The sequence below is a fragment of the Nomascus leucogenys genome, chromosome 23 (genome assembly GCF_006542625.1).
Source record: "Nomascus leucogenys isolate Asia chromosome 23, Asia_NLE_v1, whole genome shotgun sequence".
NCBI lineage: Eukaryota > Metazoa > Chordata > Mammalia > Primates > Hylobatidae > Nomascus > Nomascus leucogenys.
In genome coordinates this window covers 29502200-29528829 of record NC_044403.1, presented here as the reverse complement: position 1 = coordinate 29528829, position 26630 = coordinate 29502200, and the positions used below count along the sequence as shown (strand labels likewise).

At 54.0% G+C, this 26630-nt stretch overlaps 1 protein-coding gene across 7 annotated transcripts in view; it reads left to right on the top strand.

Moving 5' to 3' along the window:
- TSPAN9 (tetraspanin 9) overlaps positions 1-26630 on the top strand; it is a 201359-nt gene that overhangs the window by 109425 nt on the left and 65304 nt on the right. For 3 of the 7 annotated variants that reach the window (XM_030804845.1, XM_030804846.1, XM_030804850.1), the window contains one exon: positions 10382-10461. In XM_030804845.1, coding sequence (XP_030660705.1) covers positions 10399-10461 — 63 coding nt within the window. In that variant the 5' untranslated portion in view covers positions 10382-10398. Of the gene's footprint in view, positions 1-5103; positions 8391-8473; positions 8795-9259; positions 9281-9499; positions 10462-26630 lie in introns of those variants that run through there. The other 4 variants (XM_030804848.1, XM_030804847.1, XM_030804849.1 and 1 more) reach the window with 4 other exon arrangements.

Here is a 26630-nt window from a genome sequence, read left to right as displayed (position 1 = left end):
GCAACCTAAGAGCCTTTGAAAGCACCTTTTGGGGCTGTAAGAGGTTTGGTAGCCTGGATGGCTGATTCGAGGGTGTGAGCTGTGACCATTTTCACCTCAGGTACCTTGAAATGAGAAAAGCTGCCTCCAGGTTTCGGACGGGCTGGATGCCTTTAGGAGGCCCCCTTCAGTGGGAGGCACCTTGAATGACAGCCCCATAGCTGTGGGCCAGCCTGACGGGGAGGAGGGAAGAGAGACGGAGTGAGACGACAGCCAGTGCTCCTGTCTTACTTTACAGAGCGGCCGATGGAAGTTCAGAGACCACAAGTGACTTAACGCACTGTGGACCTTCGAGCAATAAGACAGCCATTAGGGATGCCCAAGTCTGTCCCTGCCACCCATCCAGACACCTCTCACCCTATCAGCGAGAGTGGAACATGCACAGGCTCCCTCCCCTGAGGGCTGCAGAGCAGTGTGGAATCTGGGGCGCTGGTTCTTCTCCATCTTCTTCACGTTAGAGCACCCCTGAGTGCTGCTCACACACTGCCTTCTTCCACATTGGCTCCAGTCCCAGCCCCGTAGAGGGAGAGTGGGCCGAGGGAGGCAGCAGGCAGCAGCTCCTGAAATCAGCAGAAGGGTCCCAGCTGCACAGTCAGGCTGAATGTGAGGTTACAGAGCGCCGTCCCAGCTGGCAAGTCAGCACCCTCCGTGGAGTGGTTTTAGGAATATTGGATTTGCTGGGTCAGTACATTTCCACTGGTGCATGGCAATAAGTCGCAGCCTTCATCACACTTCCCTGTGCCCGGCGGTCTGCCTTATCTCATCCTCCCCGCAGCCACCTGCCTTCCTTGATAAATACTAATAACAAATGCTTTCTTTCTCCTGTTTTCCAGGAGCAGCGGGCTCAGTGTGTGCATATGTGTATGGGCAGGTACATCTGTCTGTCCAGCATGGTGCCTCGTACTCCAGGCCCTTTTGAGGATCTGACAGGGATGCTGATTGGCCTTAGGATGAAAGATGGGCTGCTGTGGAACTTTCCTGGAAAACAGGGCCTGAGAGCCCAGAGTGGGTGGCTCTTTGTCCAGGCAGACTATCAGCCCCATTCTTCTCGGGCCCAATCTCTGCTGCCTCCTCTTACCTGGTAAACCTTCTCTAAGAGGAGATGACGGTCCTGCAGGAGTGGCCATTCTGACTCTTTTTGTAAAGCTTCCCCCTGCTCCAAGCAAAGGCTGATTTTTCTAAAGAGCTGCTCTCACCTTAAGGTGCACACAAAGGTTCTTCCTGTTGCTACTCATGCATTCAGCAGTGACTTCAGAGCACCAGTGTGCTAGACAAATGCCAAGTGCTTGGAAGACAAAGAGGAGGGACACAGTCCTTGCATTCAAGGAGCTCACAATTTGGGGGTGGGGGAAGGTCAGGGAACAGGTGGCATCATGGCGGGATTAACTGTGTGTTATTGGTATACCAAGGAGGCTTCCTGGAGGAGGTGACAGCACCCTGATGCCAACTGGATTGTGGATGTTAGCCATTTGGGTGTGGGGGAAAGGGGGTTTCAGGAGGAGGGAGCATCCAGTGCAAAGGCCAGGGGATGAGGGGGAATTTGATATGGGTTCGTTTTGGTGCGAGTGTAGGCCAAGAAAGGTATAGGAGATGGAGTTGCTGAGAGGAGTGGGATGGGCAAGCGCCTGTGCAGATTTTAAACTGGCATCCAGGGTCATCTGTGCTCTGGCCCACCCTCCTTTCAGGCTCCCTTTCTGCAAAGCTTCATTCCAGTGGAGCGTGTGGGTGCCTCCCAAATGTCCTGGGCCCTCTGCTGTGCCCTGGCTCTGCCCAGCTGCCCCCCTGCCAGGGTGCTCTTCCGCTTCCCCCCTGCCCATCCAGTCCCATTTCATAGGGTGTGAATTTCAGGGCTCCAAGGAACCTTAGAGAAACAACTAGTCCAGCCTGCTTGTTTGGTAGTTGAGGAACCAGAGGTTGAGCAACTAGAGGCCACACAGGTCATCAGTGTCCTCAGGCTTTGTTCCTTAGGTGGCACGAGGTGATCAGACACCTGGAAAGCCCCGGAAGCCCTCCCTGCTGGCCCTGCCTGTCCTGTGCCTGCCCTCCCTTGAGCTCCTCTGCATGTGTTCATCAGGTATTGATTGGGCCCCTACTGTAGGTCAGGAATAGTACTGGGTACTGGGTGTAAAGCAGCGAGAGAGACATAGGCAGTCTCTGCCTCTCTGGGGTTCATGGTCTAGTAGAAGAATCAGACAGTAAAATTGTCACCCTAACAAACATGGACTTTCCAATGATGGTGACTGCTATGAGAAAAAAACGGGCAAATGGTGCTGTGAGGAGATGTATTGAAAAGAAAGAGGGCTTTAATTTTGACAGTGGGGGGCAGCCAGAAAACCAGAATAGACCTTCTTCAATAATTCACAAGAGCTCAGGGGTGAGTAGAGTGAAGCCAGGCAGTGAGCCCAGGAAGAGCATCCAGGCAGAGGGAACAGCATGGGCGGAGGCTCTGAGGAGGGCAGAGCACTGAGAGTTCATGGCTGTGGCAATCATGGGTGAGCAGAGAATGTTGGACGGGGGCTGGAGAGAAAGGCAGGGGTCAGTCATGCCGGCCCTTCAGGGTTGCTCTAAGGATTTGGACTGTACTAGAAAATTAGACTAGGAAACACACACGCACACACACAATTGTAATCCAAGTAAGATGGGAAGCCACTGATGAGGTTACAGTGGAGAGGCACATGAGTGGGAAGATCGCGTTGGCTGCTCTTGGTGAATGGATGGGCGCAGGAGGGAATGGAGGGCTGCGGGGGCTGCCGCAGGACCCCAGGCGAGCCATGAAGCAGGGCTGAACAAGGGCGGGGCCGGGGCGGATGCCAGATGCTGGGAGGCTCTGTGGCTTGGACTTATGTTTGCTTCGAGGTGGGAGCAAGTGACAACCGGGAGCCAAGGCTTCTGGCATAAGCAGTGGGGTGAGAACTTAAGCCATTTGTTGAGAAGGAGCGGATAGTGCCAGGGAGCACATCTGGGGCAAGGTCAGTCCCTCCTGGAGCTGTCTGGGAGACAGCCAGGGGGATGACAAGCAGGAGTTGGGGACCTGTGCTCGGGGCTCAGGAGACAAGTCAGGTCCAGGTGTGCATTTAGGGGTCACCAGCATGCAGATGGCCCTGGAACGGAGGAGATGGTCAAATACAGGAAAGTCGGGCAGAAGCGAAGACAGCTCAGAGCTGAGGGCCTCACTGAGGGGGAGGGGGAGGGGGAGGGCAGCAGCATTTCCCTTAGAATTTCAGCCACACAACATTAGGTATTGACGATGTTTCTTTCTCTGTTCAGCTACACCGTAGCTAGACAGGAGCTGGGCCCGTGCTGACTATAGTAAGTATCCTTGGGAATGACAATAGTGCCTCCGTCCATTAAACAGCTTCTGTGTTTCCATGTTCCCTTGGAACCTTTATTCCTTGTTTTTTTACACAGTGCTGGGGAAGGTGCATATTATTCCCATTTTCTAGCTGAAGAAACTGAGATATGGAGTAGTTAAGTGGTCATTCTAGGCCATCCAGCAGTGGGGTAACTCACTCCAGATGGGATTTGGACACAGATTCATCTAGTCCCAAGGCCCAGAGTGTTCGCCCTTTGTTATTTTACTAGAGTAAATAAAATCTCCGTGGTTGAGTTGGATAGTGGTATGGACAGGGGTCATTGAAGGCATCTGAGCCCGGCTGACCCACAGTCACCAGGGCATGTGGTATGAGCCGATTTCGGGGACAGTGGGAGTGACGTTGGCTTTGTGACAATCCGCACCACCCGCCTGGCTCCTTACGGTCCAGAAGCCACATTTTCAGTACTCCTGGCTGGGGCAGGATTGCTGTAGCTGGTTTATAGCTGTGCCCATGTTTCCTCAGAGCTAAGCTAACTGATCTTTCCGAAGGCCCCAGTACATGCTCTGAGCAGTGTGCCCACCTGTCGTGGGTGGAGTGCACACACAGCCAAGGGTCTCTGCATGGCCGTGTTTTCTGGTAGCCAGGAGTGGCCTCTGACGAGGGCTGACCGTAGCCAGGGGGGCAGCTTTGCTTTGAGAGGTGACACGCAACACTAGGGAATGTGTAAGAGTTCACTGGGGACTTGGAGCTGGGGCAGCAGTGCTCCTGGCTGTGCTCCGTGGAGCCCCTCCAAGAGCCCCAGCCCACTCCGACTGGGCAGAGGTCGAGGGGCTGCCCTGTTCCCTGACTTGCTCCTGTCTCAGTCTTCTCTTTTTTTCGACCTCAGATCTTTCCCACCTCTTCCTCCATACGTTTGTTTATCTGTCCTGTCTGTCCATCCATCCATCCATTCCAGGCTGTGCCGCGTGCTGGGGATATGGCTGTGAGTGAAACAGTTGACCGCGTGGCACTTGCACTCTTATCTGTAGCTGGGTGTTTCAGCTCGTCAGGTTCAGACGCCCTTGGATAGCCTGCTTTCCAGGAAGAATTCCATAGATTTCTGGCTTGGGTTCTATCCTTTAGTTAACGAACTCAGGGCTGTCAGGCTGTCCTTGAGGAGAGCTCCAGATTTAGGCACGCTGGTCTGCCTTTCCCCTCCGTCCTCCAGCACTTCCTGAGTACCTGCTGTGGGGTGGTCACTGACAGGCACTGGGGGGGTGGGGTAAAATGACCCAGACACAGCCTCTGCCTTCTTAGAGAAGCTCAGTGACCAGAGCAGAGGCAGGTGGGCAAACTGTAGTTGCAATCTGAACAAAGGGCCAAGAAGGAGGGAGGAGCAGACCTTTCTCCAGAGAGGGAGGTACCCTGGCCACCCTTTGTGTCCTTCTGTCTGTGAACTTTCCCACCAAAGCCAAACCCTGCTTGTTTTTTTCTTTTCTTTTTTGAGATAGGGTCTCACTCTGTCACCCAAGCAAAGTGTGGTGGCACAATCATGGCTCACTGCAGCCTCGACCTCCCGGGCTCAAGTGGTCCTCCCACCTCAGCCTCCTGAGTAGCTGGGACTACAGGTGCCGCCGCCACACCCGGCTAATTTTTGTATTTTTTGTAGAGATAGGGTCTCACTACGTTCCCTCGGTTCATCTCGAATTCCTGGGCTCAAGCGATTCACCTGCCTTGGCCTCCCAAAGTGTTGGGATTACATGTGTGAGCAACCATGCCTGGACTTTCTTTTCTTTACTGGTCTCAGAAACTTAAAAAAGCAAACAGATTAAAAACAAGTAACAGTACCATTCCTCCTTCTCTACCCCAACCCTTTCACCATCATTGTTACCGTCCTTCCTGAATCATGGCCAAGTATGGTAACACCCAATCTCCTAGCCCCTGCCCTGTAGCCTCCCCCCAACCATGTGGGCCCCCTGCTAGGGACCTCTCCATCGTTCTCTTTTGGCACAGTTGCTAAATGGTTTGCTCAGCAACGAAAGCATTTTCTGTACTGTACAGTGGAAGAAGCTCCCAAATTTGGAGTTTAAAAACTGGGGGGAGGTGAGTAGCTCTCCCTTCTAAAATGGTGCCCGTCTCACATGCTCTTTTGGGTGGCAGGCGCCACTTTGTGTCTAACCTGAACTCTGGCTTCGTAGGAGGCTGCCTTGTTTGAGGCTTAAAGGCACAGGGTGCCTCACAAGCTGTACCTTGTATCAAATGTGGGAATATTCAGCATGGGTCAGAAAGGCGCTGTGGGCTGGCCCATTGGTTCTGATTGTGTGTGGGTGAGGGAGAGACCAAAGACTGAGCCCTGTCTCATGCTGCCAGCCTGAGGAATTCAGAGAGGCAGAGAGAGCTTGGCATTTACTCCAAAGCCCACATCTCCCCAGTTGCCAGCCAGCAGAGATGTGGCACGTTGATTTCATGTATTCACTTCTCTTCTTCCCCTCTGAGAATGCTGTACTTGCTTCACTTTTTTTGTTAAAAAAAATAAATAAAAGGAAAGTGAAGTCAGGCTGCCTTGTTCACACGCTCAGAGAGCCCCGAAGGGCAGCCTGCACCTGCCAGCTTGCCTGGGTGGCAAGCTGAGAAGGATCGGGAGCTGCCAGAGGGATGGTGTCTCACAGCACCATTTCTATCTGATTGTTCCATCTGTACCCCCAGTCTAAGGAAGTGAGGCAGCCACAGCCACTGGTCTTTTCATCTCTCACCTCTCCTCCACCCCAATGCCAGTGCCAGGCCCAGCTTCCTAGGGCACTGGTTAATCATGGGCCCCACTGCTTGGGACACTGCAGGATGCAGCCCAGACTTTTCATGTGCCATGCAAGGCTTCACAGGGTAGCTTGCTTTGACCTCTAAGCACCTTCTCTTGCTTCAGTCAGGCCTGTCCCCTCCCTGCCTCCCAAAGGTACCACACTCACGCCTTTCTAGGGTGGCCACCCACTTCAGAGAGCCCTTCTGCAACTGGAGGCCAAGGGACAGCTCGGTGCCCATCCTGCCACGGTCTGTGCTCTGTGCATCACTCTGCTTTGGGCTTCTCTAGCTGTAGTCGTGAGTGGGGGTCGAAGGTGGGTCGCTTCAGCTCCATCCTGAGCTCCTTGAGGCCCACGCCTTGTCTCACTCAGCTTTGTGCCTTCCGTGGGTCCTTGTTCCATGTCCTCCTATCTTGAACAAGCCAGCACCAATGGATGGTGTGCTCATGGTGAGAGAGGGAGGAGGAGGGACGTGTTCCTAGAGCTGCCTTCCTGAGGCTGCTCTACCACCTTCCTCCTAAGATAGGACTAGATTACGCGGCGTCTCCCCACACCAGCTTCCTTCTTCCAGCCTGTGTCAGGTAACTCAAGGCCATCTGGGTGATGACTCACCTTTCTCCTTAGCAGTCCAGGAGCACTGCCCCTTACTCAGGGTCCTCTCATCTAATGACCTCACATCAGGACATGGTATTTCAGGTTCCCCGTTGTGCTTTAAGAATCTGTTAGCCTGGAAGATTCTCAAGGGCAGAAACTGTTGTAGAGTCCAAGAGACTGTGGAGCGTGGGCTGTGAAATCAGTTTTCTTTTCTGTAAAATGGGGATAGTAGGGTATAGCTATCTTGTAGGGTTGTCATGAAGATTGACTGAGTTACATTGTGGGAAGCTTGGTCCCTGGGGTATATAAAGACTTATACGTCAAAGTTGCTCTTACCATTCTGATGACTAACCTGGGTGCCCTGATGGGACTTCACTGCAGCTTTGCTCAGGGACTGACAGGTGTGACTTCAGTGCCCTTTGACAAGTGTGACCAGAGGAGGCAGAACTGTTGCATTGCAGCCTCCACTTCCTCTCTTACCTGCCTGTTGTTTCCCCCTACCTGCTGGGGACCACCCCAACCCCAAGGCCCTCAGACTTCTGAGGAAGTGGCTAGTGGCACGAAATCATTTATAATCAGAAACGAAGATGGAAAGATCCAGGGACAATGAGGAAACTATTCTGCCTGGACAAGGTGTGAGCTGGGGAGAAGAGATGAAAAAGGGTTAGGAAGTAGAGGGGGCCACCCGCGAGGGCCCTCCGTGACACCAGGCCCCCACCTGAGACTGACAGGATCGGCCCCTCCAATTTGTTCAGCCTCATGTCCTCAGACTCTCCTCACATCCACCAGCTGACCTGATGCTTGTAACACCTCTAGGGGGTGGGCTCTTTTAATCCCCATGTTAAAGAAGAGGAAACGGGAGCTCAGAAAAGCAAACTGCCTTGCCCTTGATCACACAGCTAAAAAGAGCTCAAAGTGAAAAACAGGTCTCCTGACTCTTGGTCCGGCTGGTAAATGATCTATCCCTGCATCAAAGAAGTAATGTTGTGAGAATGAAGTGGCAGCCGTGGGCCCCTCAGGAGCGGCCAGGTGAGGCTGCAGAGGACAAAAGGCATTAGCCATTCCAGTCAGGCAGCCCTGGTGCTACATCAGGTGGCGGCTAGACATCTGCCCCTTCATCTGCAGACAGCATCGGTGGGACTGCTGTGCCGAACCCAGAGAGAGTAGCTGCTGGTGGCTGTAATACACACTAGGTTTTACTGTTGGGGTCCCCATCTGAGTTGGGAAGGGGCTCAGGATGGTAAAACCACTGCAGTTTCCTTTAAAGTAAGGGAGCTGCACTCAGAATGGGAGAGCTCTCACCTCTAGGAGGCGGGCCTGCCAGGGAGCCAGTGAGGCTGCAGGCTTACCAGCAAAGGTCACCAGCAGCAGCACAGGTCACCACAACAGCTCTGTGATGAGGGTCTGGAAGTCCCTCTGGCTGGAATTAATGTCCCCCTCCCACCATGGCCATGCCTGTTGTGGTAGTTCTGTGTCTGCCCATTTGTGCTGCCTTGGTGATTAATGCCCTCCTGTCTTCCTAACTGGATTGTGGCTGCCTGAAGGGCAGGGAGCTTCACTTGTCATATCTGTTTCTTCAAGGGCCTGGCCCAGGGTTTAGCACACAGTTCTAGTGTGACATGAATACCTGCTGGGATCCAGGGAGGACTTTTCACACCCACAGCCCCAGGTAGGACATGAATTCTTCCATCCAGCCATCCCTATTGAGCGCCTCCCAGAGGCCAAGCCCTGTGGTAGGGGGTGGGGTTACAGAACCTGGTAAAATGTGGCTCCTGCCCTCGGGTGCTCTCAGTACTCTCTTCCTGAGCGACTGGAAGGGTAGCAGAAAAGAGAGGTGGGTTCCCCACCCGCAAGTCTTCTAATCCTCATCATTTGCAAAGTGTGGTGTCCCGGTCGGCAATGCACACTTCTGCACCAGCCCAAGGGAGGCTGCCCAGTTGCACTGTTTTACGGTAGGATGTTTCCAAGCCCCGAGCAAAAGCTCGTTTCTCTGACCTCACAGGAGAGCACCCAGACAGTGGCCAAGGGCACCCCTACATCACTCTTGGCACAGGCGGGGTGAGGAAAGGCAAGGTAGGACCCCGCTTCGTCCACCTGTCCCTGTCAGCCTGCCCGGGGTTCCAGCCGCCGCAGCGTCCCAACCGAGAACGCGGGGCAAGGGTTCGCGCAGCTGCAGGAGCCTGGCGGAGCCGCTTGTGTGCGCGCCCGTGCGTGCGCGCCGAGGGGGCGGGGAGGGCGGCGCGCACCCCGCGGAGGTCCCCAGCGCTTTCCGATACCTCGCGCCTCCCTGCAGTCCCTTCTCCCTGTGCGCCCTAGCCAGACCCACGTGTGCAAAGGCATGGGGGGGGAGGCCCTGTGTGTGAGAGGTGTGTGTAGGTCTATCCGGGAGACCGCGTGCCCTGGCCGGACAGGGCCCCAAGTGCATAGGGGGCGGCGACCAGCTCGACAGCGGCCGCGCTTCTGTCCCCCTCCAGTCCTTCTCCCCAGACCTTTCCTCTGGCTTGCTTGGGCCGTGGGTACCTCCAGCCATCCCCCTCCTTTCGCCGCCCCCTCGCTCGGGTAAAAGAGACCAGCGCTTTCCGTTGAAGGTTCTGGTTCACCCCTCAGCTGCAGAGCCCTTGACATTTTAGCGAGGGCTCGCGGCGCACTTGGTTAGGCACACAGCAGAACGCTAATCCCATTAAAGATAGTGTGTCATTGGGGAGGGGGTGGCTCCCCAGCGGGGCCGGGAAGGCCTCGCGCCCATTGGTCGAATGCAAAGCAGGGGGCGGGGCCGAGGGCCCGGGGAGGGGGCTCCAGGCGATTTCAGAGTCGCGAGTCGGGGCCGGGATTTCGCAGGGAAAGCCCAGCGGTTGCAGCTGCGGCGGATCCCTCGGCACTGTCCGCCGCGCGCCGGGGCAGCCCAGGGCCGGCGGCAGCTCCGCAAAGTCACGGAACGAGAGGAGGCGGAGCGCCGGCCAAGTGGTGGGGCTCAGCGCTGGGGCTGGGCTGGGCTGGGAGAGGTGTGCCCAGGGAGCCTGGATCCCGGTGCCCTTCTACCTCGTGTGGAGCTGCCAGTGCGGCCAGAGGCGAGCTGACGCCCTGGAAAGAGCAATCAAATTGCAGCCTCCCCAAAGACGCTGAGTTACGCGGGCGAGCCGGTTCCCGGGGATCGTTCGCGAGCGCGCAGAGAGCCGCGCCGCGCCGCAGAGCCCTCCCGGGCCCGCCGGCTAGAAGCGGGGCGCCGTCCGAGAGGCAGCAGCCCCTGGGCGCGGGGTTCGGCCGCGAGTGCGCCCCGGTGCAGAGAGGGGGCGTGCAAGGCTCCGCCGGCCCGCCCGCAGCCCGCGCCCGACTTGGGCGCCCCCTCCGTCCCATTCTGGGAGCGATGTCCCCCGCCCCTCGCGCCCCCCGGGAACGCCGCGAGCATGGAGAAGTCGAGTAGCGAGGATTCTTCGATCCACCGGAGTCCATCTTTGGACAGCAAGGACTCGGACTTTGCCAAGCCGTCCACCTCCGGCCGCCCGTTCGGCCGCGGCTTCACGGCCGGCGCCTTCTACGGCACCGCGGGCTCCCGGGGCCAGAGCCGCGCCGAGGCCGGCGTTAAGACCGACAAGTACAATGCACCCAAAGGCAGCAAGTACGTGGTGTTTTACCTGGACCTGTCCTTTGTGTTCCTCCTAGAATTTAAGAAGTGCAACATGGCCAGGGGTTGCCTCTGCTGCTTGAAGTACATGATGTTCCTCTTCAATTTGATATTCTGGGTAAGTCCTTCCGTTTCTCTCTCCCTTTGCCCTCTTCCCCTCCTCTTGGCTTATCATAGCGTGAATACCCATTCCCTCTTCGGTGCTGCATTGCTCTGCTCTCTGCACAGTGGTAAGTGTGCTTTTTAAAAAAAATTGCCCCCGCCCCGCTTTCATGCACCTTTGTCTTTCCTTTCTCCCTCTCTTTGGTGGCTGAATGGGGGCTCCAGCTTGCCTGTGTTCAGGAGAGACTTGCTCTACTCCTAGGAGGCTGGCAAAGTTTGGCACCACCTCCTTCCCCTATAAGAAAACCCAGGCTGGAAGTGCCTCCGACTGGGCAGCCTGCAGTAATGGCTGTGGGGTCAGAATTTTTAACAGCTGTGAGCCTGAGTTGGAGATAGGCACAGGTGAGGATGTGTTTCTGAGTTTCTTCTTGTATTCCTCCTGAATGCACGAGAATACAATCTGCAGCATTTTATGGGAATGGGTTGGAGGGGGGCGGGGTGTAGAGGCCACATCTTCCCACTTCTTTCGGTGAATCGTAGGAAAGAGAGGAGGAGCCCCTGGCTCAAGCCGATGGACCTGCTTGCTAGTCCTCAGATATGCTCCCGGGTTGGGGCCTGGGTGGGAAAGGAGGGGTGTGGGGGCGTGCTGCCATCGGGTGGCTGGCTGCTGCTTTTGAGGGATTGCAGTGGACCGGGCATGGAGCTGGCCCGCCACGTGCTTCCAGGTTTTGGGAGCCCCAGTGGCCGGAAGGGACAAAGGGAGACAAGCAGGGTTCCCCTGTCCTTGATGAGAGGCACTTTTCTACAGAAGGTATGAATGGGTAGGGCAGCTGGGAATTGCTCTCTGTCCTCTGTGTGACTCTGGAGGCTGTGCGTACATATGTGCACGTGCATAAGAAATACTGGTTAGGAACATTTGAAAACTTCTTAAATTCATCTCGAATCGTTCGTTCATCCCAATTGCCGTCTCTGCCTTTCTTCACCCAAGCCCCGACGTAGCACAGATGTTTGGCTCTGTCCCAAAGTCTGTCCTGCCCGCTAGAGGCTGTCAGCTGCCCGCTGCCCGTGGTCCAGGTGGAGCACTGGGGGCAGGAGAAAGTCATTCAGAGTGAAGTTGGGAAGAAGCAGGTGTGCTGAAGAGGCATTCGGCTTTTGTGTGGAGTGATCTACATTAGCTGAAACGCTTTTTAGGGTGGGGGTGTGTGTGGAGGGGGTGACTTTTCCCATAGAATGACAAGCGCAGGAAGAAGACTGGGCTCTAGTCTTGGCTCTGCATTAGCTTCTTGTGTGACCTTGGGCAAATCACTTGGTCCCTGAAGGACTGGGCTTCCTTTCCAGTCCAACAGGGGCTGTCGTGACGGTCTCCCTGCTTGCCCTCACCTCACTACTTACGTGCCATCTGGGGTGGGGGGCAGGCATCCTCATCTTCTCTCTTGGGGAGAGAAGCCCCCCTCCCTGCCTGGGGTGTGGGCTGCTTTTCCAAGGAGACCGGTTTAAGGTGACTTGAGTTGGATTCCCCTAGTTGTTACCATGGGTTGGGCCCTCCAGCCACCCTATTAGGATGTGACCTGTCATGTGCCTGCCTAGAGTTTTATGGAAGCTGGGGCAGATAGTCTCATTCTTTTTCTGGTGGCGAGCACCACTGGAGTGTCTCTGGCTGCCTTGTGGGCCAGTGCCTCCTGGTCCTGTGACCCATCTGCCAGCATCTGTCAGCCAAGTACTGGTGTGTGCTTCCCTGGTGCCTTTGGATTCACACAAATGCTGTCCTTTTCATTGTTCACAGCTGCCTTCTCCGTCCTTTTTTGTAGTCTCAACTTACCTTTTTGTTTTGCCCCACCCTGCCTATATTAAGCCTTATTAGGAAGACCGTGGGGCCTGTAACCCCACTCAGCTGCGCTCACTCCTCCCCACCCCCACCCTGCCACCTGCTGGCCGGAGTTGGTATAACTGCCTGCGGTGCCTTTCTTCTCCAGGATGGGCCCAACGTGGTTTGGTGACCTCCTCACTGGCTAGTACAGTGATCTGTACTCTGCACATTGTAGGCCCTCATTATATGTTGGTGAATGAATGCATGGAGGGCCAGAGCTGTAAATCCACAACATGTTGTCATGTGGTAGTGGTTCCTGAGTTCCACTTGATGGAGAAGAGAAGTTAGATCTCACACTTGCCTCTGGTAAAGCCTCTCCTAGCGCCATAGCTATGGGATGACAAGCAGTTCTTCCCATCTTCCCTTAAAAGCTTGGCAGAGGTTAATGAGCTAGTTGGTGACATATTTTTTCGTTATGGTTGATAGCGAGAGAACTTGCTGTCTCTTCCTAATTAGAAGGTACTGATTACACTCTCTTTACCAGGCAAGGAGTTGTTCTCTCCTGGATTGTGACTTTTCTGATTACTTAATATTTTCAGAATTCCCATGACATGCTGTAAGCAGGGAATAATTGAATCTCCAGGACCCACTTCTTGTATGCTAGTAGCAAATGAGATGATGAAATAAGACATAGACCTTAGGTAAGATGAGGAATTTAGCAGAAGAGAAGTTCATGCTTGTGTGTAAGAGTGTTTGCCACTGTGTTTTTCAGGAGGTGGAGGAGCAGGTGCAGCAGGGTGTCGGCCAGGATTTGGGGGCGGTGGGTCACTGTGCTCCACTCAAATGAAGGCTTCCTGCAGGCTGGTGCTTGGCCTGATACTGGGGAAGGAGCAGAGGAAAGAGCAGAACGGGAAGGGAAAACCTCAAAGGCAGGTGGGGTGTTGATGAGTCAGGGTCCCTGGGAGGCCTCTTGCTGTCTTATGCAGGGGGTGCAGGGGGAGCATGCAGGCTGGGTCAAGCCCAGCCCTCTGGGACCAGGTGCAATTGTTAGGAATTTTGTAGCCTTAGCTTGTTGTAGTCTTGTGGCTCAGATCCAAAAAGGAGGCTTTTCTGAAGGATTAGAGTTGAACCTGAGGCCTGCGATCAGTAGATAGAGCTGTTCCCACAGATCCCGAAGCCTACCCGGTATTTCTCCAAACTCACCGCTGCTGCCACCACCCCCCGCCCCGCGCCCCATGCCTCTGAGCGCTTGGGAAGATTCCCATGTGGAAGAGAGGTGCAGCTGTCGCACACTGCAGCCCTTCACAGGCGTGCATGGGTTCCTCACCACTGGGTGGAGCTTCTAGGGTACTAGTATTGGTGAGGGCTGGGCGACGTCACTGGGGGTAGGCTGGGAGGCAGAGCCACACAGCCCATGGTCCTCCGCCTTACTAAGAAAAGGGCAGGTGCCTTACAGGCTGCTGGGTGCCTGCCTGCTTGTGGGGGTCCAGGTCTGCTCCTGACACTGCGACTTCAACCACACAGTACTAGCCATGTTGGTAGCCCAGTGCACTGTGGGAATTTGGGGCCTCCAGGAGGGCAGCAAGGTGAGGGTAGAGGAGAGGGAGTCAGTGGTCACTCCTGACTGAGTCCCATCTCCTCTTTGTCTTCTGCATCCCGTGCCCTGACTCTCAGGGCTAAAGACAATGCTGGCTTCTAGGTGGATAGGAAATAGGAGGCTTGAATTGGGACAAAAGTTTCCCCATACTGAGGATCCTGTTCCCCAGTAAGCACACTCACCCTAAGGGATTTCTCCTAGCAGTGAAAACCATCTGGGCATTTTCCTCAGTCAGCCCCTTCTCTGGGTCCTCCCAGGGCCATCTGGTAGAATACTGATAGTAGAGATTAAATGATTCTAAGCCCCTCCCAAGAGGGCTAAGGAGGCTCAGAGCTTCAAACTGTGAGTAGAGAAGAGAGTATAGGGGTGGGCTGGAAAAGGGACCTCTGAATGCTGGGGTCGTGTGTACCCTTCCTGGGGCAGCAAGTCCTGATCCCGCCTAGCTCTTCCCAACCCAAATCAAGTTCCTGTCTGATGTGGGGGGCGGGGCCGGGGCTGCTGGCATAATTGCTACTTAGGATAATGGTCACTTTTCATGCTTGCCAGCAGAGCTGTCCCATCACTTTAAATTATGGCTGGCAGAGCAGTGACATTCTGGCCCATTGGAAAGCCTATTCCTTGTGGATCGCTCCCTTAATGAAGGCTAATTAGCTGAGGAGGCCGTGTTCAGCCAGCCTGCTGGAACAAGGGAAAGGTTGGCGCAGGGTGGTCCGGGGCGGAGTGCTGATGGGGCGGGCCCTGATTAAACTCCCGTAAGTGAGGTCAGGGCCCTCGCAGATGCTGGCTGCCTTAGGGTGCAGGCAGCGTGGTCAGGCTCCCCAGCTGCATTGGTGGCACATGCTTAGTACTGGCTCGGCCATGTCACGAGTGCCTCTGTGGGCTCTGGCTGGGGTCTGTGCATGGTCAGTGTTGGGTGGCCTGGAGTGTCATAAGGAGTCTGTGGGGTGCCTTCTGTCTGAAAACAGGAGTAGTGAGTGGGCTCAAGGGTCCCAGCAGGGAGCTCGGGTTCAGACCTGGCCTCACCTGGCCTCTCCAGGCAGAAGAGACACAGGGTAACCTGGGCAGCAAGAGGCACTTAGGGCCCCCCCAGAGTGCGCAGGTGTGAGGGGTTCAGGCTGTCTTCCTAGAGGGCTGCAACAAGTAGATCTTAAGGGTGGGGGAAGTAGATCTTAAGCCTCTGCTGGGGGAAAGGGGGACAGGTGTGGGGCCTGGCAGATACCCCGAGACTCCTGGAATGTGGCCGTGAGGGAATGCCAGGTCTGTGTTCACTTCCTCTCCACAGCATTAAAAATTAAACTTCCTTGTCTTAATATCTATTTTTCAATCTTGTCAGAGCAAGCATTGGTGTCAATCAGGAGGGGGTGGGGAGGAGGCGGGTAGAGAAGAGAAAGTCCCAGTTGAAACGGGGTAAGCAGCTCTCTCTAGCCTGAGGAAGGGCCGCTGGGCCCTCCACCCTGGCCTGTGAAGAGCACAGAAAACACCCTCCAGCCTCTTCCTCAAATGGAGAGGCCTCGTCCTCCCCTGCTCCTACCTCCATGCTGCCCTTGGCTGAACTTGGTGGCAGACTCTGTGGCCAGAGGCCTTCTGTGGCTTATCAGGGTGCTGGGGTCCCAATTGGGTCCATTCACTCATGCCACAACTATTTACTGAATGCCCGCTCTGTGCACAGGATCCTCCAGTTGGTGAGAATGGGCTGACTGGGCTCGCACAGGGCAGATCAGTTTTCTCGTGCCAGGAAGTCGTGGAATCAAGAGGTCATCTGGCTTGTCCTGCGCTGAGCATTTGAACACAGGGCTGCCAAGGGAGAGGTGAGAGCATTCTAGGGTGAGGCAGCAGTAGGCCTGCACCCAGAGCCCTGGTGGCCTGACTTGTCCTTTCCTCCCCTCTACGCCCACACAGCCACTTTCTGACTCTCCTGCTCTAAAATGTTTATTCCTGTCAGAAAGAGAGGCGAGGAAAAGAGCCTTCCTTTTTTTTTTTTCTTTAGTTTGAAAAAAAGAACCAGCGAATCCTGTGGCCTTTCTGTTTCTTCCACCGAAAGGGCTGGCAGATGCTCTGTGGCTAGTTGAGCACCTGCTGTAAGCCGGGACTTTGAGCGGCTCAGAGTTGCATGGAGAAGTCAGACACATAAGCAGATCATTACAGTTCTGAGCGGTAGCTGCTTAATAGAGCTCCTTAACGGAGTAATTAATACTGCTTAATAGAGACAAGATACAGAGATAACAGCAGAGCAAGTGACACCTGGGTTTTGAAGGATGAATAGGAGTTTGCTGATTAGATGAGACTAGGGGGTCCAGGGCAGGGAGAAGGGTGGGAAGAGAGAACACGTTGGTTCAGAGCCTATGCCAGGGGAGAGCTAGCAGCCCAAGGGTGAGGCAGCACCTGCTGGACACATGCAACGGGCTGAACCCAGAGAAACAAAGGGTCATGCCAGTCTGGTGGCACCCTTCAGGAGCGGCTTCTGGGGGTGGAGAGTTGGGAGTGGGTTCCGAAGTTGAGGGGCGCTGGCCTCTGGGAAGGCATGCAGCAGTGCCTGGGGATGCTGGCTTTCCAGGGCTTCCAGGACAGGGTGGTTTTGTTTTTCTGGCAGAGACCACCGTGACAGGTTGTGCTGTGTCACTCGGGCTCAAGCTGTCGCTGTAGGTAATCCAGCTTTAGAGAGATGCCCCTGTTTTCTCCCCCCTTTCCGGCCTCTCCCTTCCAGCTGTGATATGCCCGTTTATTTGGTCCCAGTTAGGAAGCTTTGAAGCCGAGCTAAACCCATCGGGCAGAGGTAAGTCTTCTCAGCCAGCTTTGTCCCTGCTCACATTTGAAAGCTAATCTGCCAGCAGAAGTGGTGGGGGGTTGGGGTCCGATCCTGGCAGGGATGTTAAAAATGGCACACGGTCAGGCGGGGGGGCAGCACAAGGTCGAGATGTGGCTTCTGACTCGACTCTTTTAACTAGCCATGGGACTTCAGGGGAGATCTGAAACCTCCTCTCACTTAGTGAGTCCCTGGTTTGATTTAGGTGGGGTCTGCCTCCCCTCCTGTGCACCCCAGCAAACTTTGAAGGCTCCCAGGAGAACTGGAGAAGCCCTTGGGCAGGAGAGGCTGCAGGATTTCAAATCTCCCTTGCAGTGGCTAGCTTACTGCATCAGGACCACGCAGAGAGGCTCTGTTTTAGTGGCTGGTCAGGGGTGGGTGACCGGCCAAGGAGGAGAGGGACAGGGCCCCGCTTTCAGGTAGCTTTCTTTCCACTCCAGGGGTTCTTCACTAGAGTGGATGTTCACATCAGCTGGGCGGCTTTTACATGAACAAAGGCCCTCCTGAGTGGGAGCCTCCAGAAGTGAGAGCTGTGTTTTGAAGGCATTCCTTAACCTCTTGCTGTCTGGGTTTCCTCACCTTGGACAATACCACGTCTCCTATAGGGCCGTGCTGAGGCCTGCAGGAGGTGCTGTGTGCATGATGCAGGTCTACTGCTTAGCAGGAGGCCTGGCACCTTGGACTTCGTGCACAGGAGCTGTGCTTGTTAGAATTACTGTGGCTCCTGCAGTGAGAGCGTATGAATGGGAAGTTAGGTGCCCACGGGTTGGAGTATGGACCACTTGGATGACAATGCCAGGCAGGGCGTTGGAGCCCTGGCAGGAGCCCCAAGTGTCCCTCGGGCTGGGGACTGTTCTGAATGTCCTCGGGCCTTCGGGGTATATGGGGGAATGGGGGCAGCTCGGAGGGCCAGGGAGGTTTCTTGGAATGAGAGTTATAGGTAGGGGGAAGGCAGTGGAGGAGGATGTGGTCTCTGACCCCAAGGCCTGCAGCTGCACCTGCCACACCTCTGGGCCTCCCAGAAGGGGCAGCTCCACATACTTCTTCTGCCTCCCTTTGTCCTAGGGGTGACGAGTGGGGCCTGGACCCAGCCAGCTGGGCCGGTGGTCACAGTGCAGGGCCCCCACAGGCCCTTTGGTGGATGTTGGATTCCACTGAGCAGCTTGGCTTGTGACCTGGGCTGACCAGGACACAGAGCACACAGGGCTCCAGGTCCAGGTCACTCTCCCAACCAGAAACACCATCACCTAAAATAAGTGACCGTTGTAAAATACATCATATGTAAATTCATGTACTTAAAAAAATCATAAAACAAACGCCTACCCTCTTAGAAGCCTAGCTTATGAAATAGAGGACTTTCTATACCCATGAGCCTCTGTGACGCCCAACTTCTCCCTGAGAGAGCACCATTCGCTTTGAATCGTGTGTGAAGTGTACTCCACATGTATTGGCATTCTTAAGCACGGCATCATTTAGTTTGACTGATTTTTAAACTTTTGATAAACAGAATAATTCTGAATGTAGTTTTAAAAATTCAGCGTTGTGCCAGGCGCAGTGGCCCGTGCCTGTAATCCCAGCACTTTGGGAGGCCAAGGTGGGCGGATCACGAGGTCAGGAGTTCGAGACCAGCCTGGCCAACACAGTGAAACCATGTCTCTACTAAAAATACAAACATTAGTTGGGCGTGGTGGTGGGTGCCTGTAGTCCCAGCTACTCAGGAGGCTGAGGCAGGAGAATTGCTTGAACCCGGGAGGTGGAGGTTGCAGTGAGCCGAGACCACACCATTGCACTCCAGCCTGGGTGACAGAGTGAGACTCTGTCTCAAAAAAATAAAAAATAAATAAATAAAAATGCACCGTTATGTTTCTGGATTCATTCACGTTGATAGTTGTGGCCACAGTGCATACCTTTTCATGGCTCTGCAGTATTCATTACATGAGTGTGCTGCGGTATATTCTTCTGGTGATGAACATTTGGGTTATTTCCTCTTTTTTCTAAACAACACTTCTGTAAACATTCTTGTATAAGTCTTCTGGTGTACATGTGGAGGCATTTCTTTAGGACAGTGCTTCTGGAAGTATCTGTGGTGGAGGACCGTCTTTTAAGTTTTTAGTTCTCAGAGGTGGTCCTGCTGCACATGACTAGTACATGGTTCAGAGGACACGTGACTCACCTGATGAGCTCAGCTGTACCTGAGTGAGTCAGCTGATGGTGCGCTGTGATGTTCTAGCAATGTCAGATTGCTATAAAAGTTTCTCAGCGTGAGCCGGATGCAGTGGCTCACGCCTGTAATCCCAGCACTTTGGGAGGCCGAGGTGGGCGGATCACAAGGTCAGGAGATCGAGACCATCCTGGCTAACACGGTGAAACCCCGTCTCTACTAAAAATAGAAAAAGTTAGCCGGGTGCGGTGGCGGGCACCTGTAGTCTCAGCTACTCGGGAGGCTGAGGCAGGAGAATGGCGTCAACCCAGGAGGCCGAGCTTGCAGTGAGCCGAGATTGCGCACTGCACTCCAGCCTGGGCAACAGAGCAAGACTCTGTCTCAAAAAAAAAAAAAAAAAAGTTTCTAAGCATGTAGCAGTTCCACGGACCACACGTTGAGGAGCACTGCTCTGGGTATACAGGAGTGTAATGGCACCGTGGAGCTTCAGGATATGTACCTGCCACCTTTCCTAGATAATGCCAGATTGTTTTCCAGTGAGGACGTATCAGTGGACATTCCTACCAGTGGAAAGTCAATGGGAAATGGTTTTTGGCATTCTCCAGTACAGTGGATGTAAAATGCTATATTATAATGGTTTTAATTTGCATTTCTTTGATCACTAGTGGACATCTTTTCATATGTTCCTTAGCCATTCTTTCATCTTCTGTGAAAGCATGTTTGTCTTTTTTCATTTTTCTGTTGAGTTGCATTTTTTTCTAACAATTTTTAGGAGTTTTATTTATGTTTTGAATACTAATTTGTTGTTAATTAAATGTATTGCAAACACAGTATGTAGCTGCCAGTTTATAGTTTGTCTTTTCACTTTCTTCATGGGGTCTTGGTAAACAGAAATTCTTCATTGTAATATAGTCAAATTTTCAGCCTCTTCTTTGTTAGACTGTACTTTTTATGTATTTAAGAAATACATGCTATCTCATGGATGTCTTTTTTTTTTTTTCTTTTGAGGCAGGGTCTCACTCCTGTCAGCCAGGCTGGAGTGCAGTGGCACAGTCATGGCTCACTGCAGCCTTGACTTCCCTAGGCTCAAGTGATCCTTCCATACCAGCCTCCTGGGTAGCTCAAACTATAGGCATGTGCTACCAAGCACGGCTAATTTTTGTATTTTTTGTAAAGGTAGGGTTTCCCTATGTTGCCCAGGCTGGTCTCAACCTCCTGGGCTCAAGTAGTCCTTCTGCCTCGGCCTTCCAAAGTGCTGGGATTATAGACGTGAGCCACGGCGCCCTGCTTCATCTTTACAGCCTGGTAGTGAGCTAGGGCGTTTCGCAACATAATCAGTGCCTGTGAATTGTTGAATGAACGAGTGAGTGACTGAAGATGAGTTCCTGAGATGAGACTGATTTCTGGAAGCTTTTCTTTTTATATTTAAGACCTTAATATATTTGGAATTCATATTTGTATATAAGATAGGGCTCTGATTTTTCTTCCATAGTTCCATTGATTTACTAGTCCACCTGTCCCCACAGACCCGTACCGCCACCTGTGTTTCTGTGTATGCCTGGGTCTTTTCCAGTGGACTATTTGTCTATCCTGGTGCCGCACTGTCTTCCTTACTACAACTTTATAATAAGTCTCACTATCTGGTAGGGCAAATCCTTTCCTCTTATGCTTTTTCAAGAGTATTTTGGCTGTTCTTGGCCCTTTGTTCTTTTGCATACGTTTTAGAATTAGTTTATCTTGTTTCACCAAAAATCAGTCAGCCAGCCTCTCCCCCCAAACCCTTTTGATACTTTGGTTGACCTTTCATTGAATTCATTCATCATCTTAGGGAAAATTGCTGTCTTTGTATTTCTTTCTATTATTTTTTTGAGATATAATCTTTCTCCGTCACCCAGGCTGGAGTGCAGTGGCACGATCTCAGCTCATTGGAACCTCTGCCTCCCAGGTTCAAGCGATTCTTATGCCTCAGCCTCCTGAGTAGCTGGGATTATAGGCGTGTGCCACCATGCCTGGCTAATTTTTGTATTTTTAGTAGAGATGGGGCTTTGCTATGTTGCCCAGTCTGGTCTTGAACTCCTGACCTCGTGATCGGCCAGCCTTGGCCTCCCAAAGTGCTGGGATTACAGGCGTGAGCCACCATGACTGGCTTATCTTTATATTTCTATTCATGAATATGAATAGTATTCTACTTATCTATTTCTATTCATGAACATGGTATATTTCAGCATACATTAGGTCTTCTTTATCTTTTTTAAAGTTTCATGAAGGTTTTATACATCTTATGTTATATAGAGACTTCTTTTTATATATTTTTTAAATTTTTAAATTTTTTGTAGAAACAGGGTCTCCCTGTGTTGTCCAGGTTGGTCTTGAACTCCTGGCCTTAAACAAGCCTCCTGCCTCGGCCTCCAAAATGCTGGGATTACAGGTATGAGCCACTGCACCTAGCCTAGAGACTTCTGATCTTCCATGCTTTGCCACCCTCCCCCAGGGTTCAGCTGAGCTCTTGTGCACACGCACTGCAGACTTGATGAGGGAATGGGGTACCCAGAGATGAGGGGGTGGAGGAGCCAGCTAGCCAGCTAGTCTTCTAGTGGGTGCAGGTCAGGGGTGAGTACCAGGTATGATGCTCAGTGCTCTTGCCTAGCATGGGGGGCCTAGTGTCAGTGTTCATGTCCCGTACCTGCCATCTGTCTTCTGATCAGAACAGGCTTTGTAGAGGAGGCAGGCTCTCCAGGGACTGTGAGAAGGGTGAAAAGGGAGGGCTTGAGGATCTGGAGGATGGAAGATGTACAACGTGGGAGGAGGCCTATCTGGTGAAGGGATTGTGGACAAGCAGAGGGAGTGCGGAGTGCAGAGGGTGGAGAAGGAGAAGGCAGGAAAAACAAGGTGATATTGGAAGCCAGAGAAAGGGGCTAATGCAAAGGGTGTCGAACAGATCTGTGGAGTGCAAGGAATTGCTTGGGTACAGCGGTGTGCTGGTTGCAGAAGACCCCTTTTAGCAATGGCGCATTGGATCATGCGGGGAAGGGCATTAAAGAACGCCAGGTGGAGGAAGGTCTGGAGGACATGGGACTGTGGCTGGGCAGGCGACCTGGGGAGTCTGTCTGCAGGGGTCTCTAAGCAAACGGCAGTTGCTGGCAGTGAGGATCCTGTGCCTTCTGTTCTCTGTACAGTGAGGGCGGGTGTGTTCTGAAGCCTCACTCTGCCCCCTGCCCTCTCAAGGGGGGCTTCCCCCGCTTGTTGGCAAGAGCTCATTGGCCCCAAATCAGAGCGACAGCTTGTCAGGCCGATAAGCCTGGGCTCTGGGCAGGAGCTCTGTGATGTCTGAGCCATTTAGGACACTCATTGTGACCAGTCCCTGGGGCTCAGAGGCCTGGTTGGGGAGGAGGTTCAGGGACCCTCAGGAGAGAGCACGGGTGGAGGGAGGAACACTGATGCAGTCAGAAGAGGAGCTGAGTGCCTGAGGTGCTCAATTTGTTCCCATTTATGGCAGCTAAAGAGAGCTGCAACGAAGCCCCCTCCCTCCCCCTTCCAGCCCCCCTCCACCTGCCCCTTTCTCAGCCTGCCTGCTGGGAGGAGGGAGTCTGGAAAGTGCATATTTCACAAAAGCCACTCCGCAGAGGGCTGTGGGTCTTCCTCAGGAGCCGTGGGAGGAATATTGACAAGATTCTCGGCATTGCCGATTAGCTTTGTCTTCCCACCTAAATGGAGACTTCTCACAACTTGGGGCAGGGAGGGGCTGGGCTGGGTGGCCACCCAAACAGCCTGTGGGATCCTGGGGTGCCTGGCCATGCATCCTGCATTTCCTCCCCACTCCTAGAAGTGCAGGTGTGCAGCTCTTCTTAGAAGATGCGTGCCAGTTAACTCTCACTTGTATTTGGGATCAAAGTGGCAGAGTGGAAAAGAGCAGGGATTGATCCCAGAGGCCTGGGTTCTAGTCCCCGGCATGCTCGCTAGCTAGCCGTGTGATCCTGGGCAAACTACTTCCCTCTCTGGGCCTCAGTTTCCACATCTGGAAAATGATAGACTTGGACCAGCTCATCTCTGAGGTCTCTTTGGGCCCTGACATTCTGTGGTTGTATATGTTTCTTTTGTTCCCTTTGTTTTTAAGCAGCTGATGATTATTGAGATATTTTATCTTCCTTATCCTCATAGTAGCGTCGGTAGAGTGATGGACCAGGGATGAGTTTCTTCTGTCTCGTAGGTGGGGACGCTGAGAGGGGACTGCCTCACCTGGACTGCGCGTGTGCTCAGTGTGCTGGAACTCACTGCCTAGACTGCGCTGCCCTGGATTTTGCCATTCCTGGAGATCACAGGCCTGGAGTGAGCAGCTGCCCGCTGCGGGGCTGGGTTGGGACAGGAGCTCTGGGCTCCAGGCTGCGCAGACCCCTGCTGGATTTGCCTCTTCGGACCTCCAGTTCCTTGCTTAGTGGTGGGGGGAGAATCTTCCCTGTTAGCCCCTCTCCCACTTCAGGGTAGGAAGAAATGGAAGTGGTTTCTGGGCCTGGGCAGGAGATGGGGCCACAGCCACAGCAGTCAGTTGATTTGAACGCGCCCTCCCCCCTGTAGGGGAGGGCCTTCACGCCCGCGAAGCACGTAATGAGGGGGCGGGCTGCCGTATTAAGCACCCTCGCTACGCTGGGGAGAAGCTCTGCACCTTGTTTGACATACAGAACTGTCGTGGCTCCCTTCCTATTGTTAGAAGCCTTAATTACGATTGTTCCAATTCCTCCCTCCAGCAATCGTCATTAGGAAGAGCGCTCTTTTTCTTCCTCCTTCCCCCAATCCCCCTGAACATGTCTTCAGGGCTGTTCCCTGGCGCTGCACTGCCTCTCACCCGGCTCTCCCCTGTTCACTGCGCCCTTCTACCCAGGGCAGCTCCTGACGGCCCACCTCCCTCATCCCCTGGCCCTGGCCTGCTCTCCCACCTGCTACCCCTTTAGAAAACAAACACATACCCTTCCCACCCCCATCCCCAAGTCTCCCCATTAAACTCATGGCTCAAACCCAGGGATGCTTTACCTTGTGTGTGGATTCAAGAACCTGTCCTACCCCCTTCTCTGGTGGTTGTGAGAATCCAAACCAAGAGAAGGGTGGTGCCTTAAACTGGAAAGTACTGCACACATTTAGGGGGCGTCCGTGTACCACCGCCCCAGGCCATAGCTGCCTGTGAGAAGGCTTGGGCTCCCCTGCTGCTCTTCCATTGCCTCCCTGGGAGGATCTTTGACTTCAGCTTCTCCTCGGTAAGGTGGGAATCAAATCTTAATCAAACTTGCCTGGCCAACCTGGGAGACTTGTCAGTGGGCTGCAATGGGATGGTGATCCTGAAAGTACTCTGAGGCCTAGGAAGGGTTCTGCTGATTGGAATCAGGATCGCTACCTTATTTTTCTTTTCGTGACTTCCTGTTGTTCCCTGTGTCTATTTCCGTCCCACCTCCCCGCCTTCCTAGAGGGCCCCAAAGCTGTGCAATGGTTTGTTCCCTGGGGAATTTCTCCACCAGGCAGCCCCAAGTCATGTTACTGGCTCCTGCAGTTGCCTGCCAAGGCACCCTAGCGTCTGACACCTGGGGAACCCCACTTGTGGGCTGTCTGGGAAGTGTGGGCATGGGAGGGGCCCCTCATTTCCCTCCAGCTGCCATTTGCTGCTCTCCCCAGGCTCTGTGGTGGGCCGGGCACAGCCTGTATCAGAGTGGAGAACGTAGGTTGGTCCAGAGCACATTCCACCGGGACCTCTCTGTCTAGAGCCTGTATCAGAGTGGAGAACGTAGGTTGGTCCAGAGCACATTCCACCGGGACCTCTCCCTCTGGAGCCTGTATCAGAGTGGAGAACGTAGGTTGGTCCAGAGCACATTCCACCGGGACCTCTCCATCTGGCTTGCTCAGACTCATTTCTTCTGTCTGGGGACTTACAGGGATGAGCACGAAAACCTGTGCGTCCTGGAATCACAGGGACACGGCTCCATGTTTGTTCCCAGCAGTTGATCCATTATCCCTGGTCACCCTGCTTCCTTCTCAGTTGCTCTGGCCTCTGCTCCCTCCTGGAGTCCTGGGCTGGGAAGTAACCTCAATCCATGCTCAGAGCCTCCCCATCCCCACCCCACCCCTACCCCAGCCCTGGGGCCCTCTGGGAGCTGGGGAGTCTGTGCTGTGATTGGCAGGAGTTGGACAGATTTGCTTGCGTGGGCTATCTGTGGGGCTCTCAGCCGGATCATCCTGTGACTACTGACTAAGCAGCTAGATGGCTTCTGCTGGGACCATCCAGATGTGGGAGTAGGTTTTGGAGGTGATCGCTCGTGCCCACATGGCCCCGGGTCCACATCTCTTTTGCTCCCCCGAGATGTCCGAGCTCACACTGGGCACTCGCTGGTCAGAGTGGTTGGGGTTCTGGAGGCGGGGCTTGGGAGGATATGGGGAGCTTCTCCAGCGTTCAGCCTCCCTTTTACCAGGATTTTCGTACCATCTCAAAGCACCCAAAGATCTTCTCAAACACATCTCATCGGGGGGAGGCTTATACAGAGAGGGAGATGGGGCGCCTGGTGTCCAGGTCCCACTGGGCACAGGGCCTGCAGGGCTGAGGTGGAACCCACTGGAACCTGGAGTGGCCCTAGTGGGCCTGGAAGCCCATTTGTCACAGGTGTGGTCTGGAGGTGGTTCTGGCTTCCAGATTCCGCCATGTGGATCCCTAAGGGGTCACCTGCTGCCTTTCTCTGCTTCCCAAAAAAGTCCACGTGGGCTTTTTTCTCTGCAGGCACCCTGGGGAGATGGAACCTCCTTGGCCAAAGCCCTCATCTCTGGCCTTTAGACACAGATCCCCAAGGCCCTTGCTTTGGAGGGCTCTGAGGATTCTTCTGGGTCCGTCACAGGCTCCCTGGGTGCTAGTGAAGGTCCAGGCCAGGCCACCACTCCAAGGGCCCACTGTCCTGGGGGAATCTGAGCCTCCTGAGTAGGCCCCTGAACTGCGGTTGGAGGAAGGGCTGGAGAGGAGATGAGAAGCAGCAGACTGGCTGAGAGACTGCTCAGAGGGCAGCCTGTTGCCTGGCTGTTTAATTTACTGCAGTTATTTTTCCTCATCGTTCCCTTTCTTTGGTGTTCCCAGGCTGCTATTCGTGGCTCTTTCCCTGCTGAGCTCTCTTCACGTCACTGCATTTAGGAGATAACTGAGGAGCTGAGCCTTCCACCTGCCCCTGGGCCTCATGCCCGAATCTTGGATGCCAGGGGCTGAGGCGTAGCATCCTGGGGTCCCTGATGGCAATGTACCATGAGTTGGCTGGGGTTGGGCTTAGATCTTGCACTCTAGGTGACCGGCAAGGGAGGTGGTCAGAGACACCCTCAGCTTCTCTGACATCTGTCTAGCTATGGAAGCGTCATCTGGAAAGATCCTCCCCAGTGTTGCTTGGAATGAGCCACTCCTTCCCTTCTGTCATGCTGGGTCTGTGATGTCCAGAGGCCCCGTGTCATTGAGGCAGTGGAGAGGGCCCTGTTCGGGCTTGTTCTTGGAGAGGAGGAAGTTGAGTCACCCCAGACCATATTATTCCCTTTCACTTTCCCCAGGAAATTCAGAGACTTTTCCCTTTGTGAGGGGGAGAAGATGACCAGAACCCGCAGGGACTCAACTCCCCTGGCTTCAGCTGTCTGCTGCCTGCATCCCTTCACCCCTTCACCCCAGCATCTGATCATCTCTCCCTTCCCTGCTTCCAGGCCTTCTCTAGCCTTGTCTGCAAAGTGAGATGTAATATGTAATATAGCTCACTCTAGGGACGCGTGAGCTTGCTTCTCAGTGTCACCACTTCCTGTGTGTATGGTGCAGAGCAAGG